The sequence below is a fragment of the Austrofundulus limnaeus genome, unplaced genomic scaffold, assembly GCF_001266775.1.
Source record: "Austrofundulus limnaeus strain Quisiro unplaced genomic scaffold, Austrofundulus_limnaeus-1.0 Scaffold377, whole genome shotgun sequence".
Taxonomy (NCBI): domain Eukaryota; kingdom Metazoa; phylum Chordata; class Actinopteri; order Cyprinodontiformes; family Rivulidae; genus Austrofundulus; species Austrofundulus limnaeus.
This window is the reverse complement of record NW_013952779.1, coordinates 248444-250947: the sequence shown is the minus strand read 5'-3', so window position 1 is coordinate 250947 and position 2504 is coordinate 248444. Positions and strand designations below refer to the sequence as shown.

The 2504-nt window shown below is 37.8% G+C and overlaps 1 protein-coding gene across 1 annotated transcript in view; it reads left to right on the top strand.

The window, feature by feature from the left end:
* map4k5 (mitogen-activated protein kinase kinase kinase kinase 5) overlaps positions 1 to 2504 on the top strand; it is a gene marked incomplete in the record, with an annotated part of 103698 nt that overhangs the window by 69486 nt on the left and 31708 nt on the right. The window contains 3 exon segments of the mRNA XM_014023571.1: positions 1037 to 1107; positions 1325 to 1366; positions 1590 to 1674. Of these exon segments, the coding sequence (XP_013879025.1) occupies positions 1037 to 1107; positions 1325 to 1366; positions 1590 to 1674 (198 nt within the window).

Below are 2504 nucleotides of genomic sequence, written 5' to 3'. Positions count from 1 at the left end.
GTCAAAACATATTTGCCTATTTCTCCATATACAACTTTTGGACTTAATCCTGGTTTCGATGTGATGGGTCACATTTTAACAACATATTAGGAGAAATTCTTGTACCACAAACTCTCCTGTCTGGTTTCTGAAGTCACTTCAGACTTTAACATGGGGTCTAATTCAAGAGGCCAAAAGTAAAATTAATTTTATTCTAATAAGAGTTTTTATTCATTTTATTATCTTAAACTGATTTGGACGGTCAAAGACCAAAAAATGAATGAAAATTCATGCAGCTGCTAACATTTCACCTTAAAATGACAAGAAAAAAGCAGAAGTTGATATGGATAGAATAAATGAAGGCAGTCTCTGTAGTTACTAACCTAGAATCTGAGTCTTGGAAACTCTCAGGACTGAAGTGGGTTTCACAGTGAAACATTTTTATGTGTTTTTATTTTCATCACAGAACAGTGGCTCACACTGATAAACACAGAGAAAATGAGGATGATTTCACACCAGCGCAGTTTAGACARCTTTAATTGAACTCTGGTTTGTTTGCTTATAAAGTGCGGTTCATTCGGGAAGGTGTGAAAGTTWAATCGAAGTCTGATGCAGACCTATAAAACTCAGGTCTGGACTGGAAGTGAACTCTGGTGTGGTTTGAATGCAGCTTTAACAAGAGATTCAAACTTTATTTTCTCTAYGTCTGAGTCAACAAACTCAACTTTGCAGCATGTCTGTTCTGTTCTAAGTAACTATTTAGAGACAAACACTTGGCTGGAGACGAGTGGATGAAGCTGCCTTCACAACACGGTCTGAGTTGATCCTTTTGGTCCTTAGTGTCTGAAAAGTTAGTTTATACTGCTGCCACGCAGAGGATTCACAGTTCTGGAGATGTTTTCAGTAAATGTTTCACCAAAGTCATGAGAGGTTTTTAGATTCACAAGAGTTTTCATTTTGATAGAAGAGCTTGTGGCGTTTTAGCTGCACAGAGTTTCAGGACTAAAYCTGGTTACAGCCCAATAACACTGCAGATCTGATTGTTCTTTCCAAACAGAGGATTCTGATGGAAGTGGAGGTGGTTCTAAACCACAGCCGCAGCACCGGAAGGAGAAAAAGGAATTTCCTGTGAGTTTATATTTCACATCGTAGTCAATAAATGTGCTTCAGTTCCAAATAACTGCAAAGCATTTTAGCTTCCATTTATGTTGAACATTTGACACAAAAGCAGTAGGTATTGTTTGATTTTTATGGCTCATCGTTAAGACTAGAGCTAAATGATGGATTTCTATTTAAACTTGTTGCTTTGTGTCTTCATGTTTGTTTTGTTTCCTCTGCTCCTCAGAAACCAGCGATAAATGGCCTTCCACCCACTCCTAAAGTATTGGTGAGTGAATTGTGTGCAGTCTTAGCTCATCCCCACTGCTCTGGTTTTRTGGACACTGTTATTAAAGTCTCATCGGAGCGGCTGCTGCTCTACATTCTGCAGATATTTGGGCTCCACAGAGTTCTGTGCTCTGTGGTTCAGTTCATTCCAGCTCATTAAATCCTGACATTTTGGTGCTTCACAAAGCCAGAGCCTGTCTGTTCAGAGCTGCTTCTTTTTGCAGATGGGAGCCTGTTTCTCTAAAGTGTTTGATGGCTGTCCGTTGAAGATCAACTGTGCCACATCCTGGATTCATCCAGACACCAAAGGTACGTGTTTTTAAAGGTTCAGGACATGCATTTTATACCAACACAAAAAGTGGCAGAAAACATCCTAATATTAAAGATATTTGGTATAATACAACTGATTTTATTCATTTAACTTTGCACAGCCAAAGTGAAGCAGGAAGTGACATCAAAGAGGAATTCCTTGATTTTTGTTTTCTGAAACAATATGAACTCTGACTCTTCATGTCCCTTATAGACTSAAAATAATCTAAAGAAACATCAGATTCTTCTCTTCTTTCTGTGTTGTTAGCGTTGTTGCAATTCCTGTTATTGTGCATGTAAATATCTGTTCATCTCAGCTGCATGAATTTGTTTTTGTTTATATTATTATCTTTGATTCGAATATATGACAAATGTTTGTTCTTACACCTACATACATATAGACTGTTCTTGTCCTCCGTCACTGAAAGGAAAAGGAAAATGGGGATACGGATGTTTTTTCCTCTGCTTTCACAATATAGTCATTGAATGCACCTTTACAAATGACTAATTATACACTGAAAATGGGGATACGGATGTTTTTTCCTCTACTTTCACAATATAGTCATTGAATGCACCTTTACAAATGACTAATTATACACTGAATTTCATTAAGTTTTTACAGATACTGAGGCCTAACTTTGGTGTGGTAGTAGCTAAAAGTCATTGTCAACACGTGCTCTGTCTTGCATTTTGTGATGATATTACCTCCGCCAAGGGCGAGGTGATGTTTTCGGTCACGTCTGTCTGTCTGTCGTTCTGTCTGTGGACAACATTACTCAAAAACTTGTGGACAGATTGTCATGACATCATGACATTTTTACCACATGTGT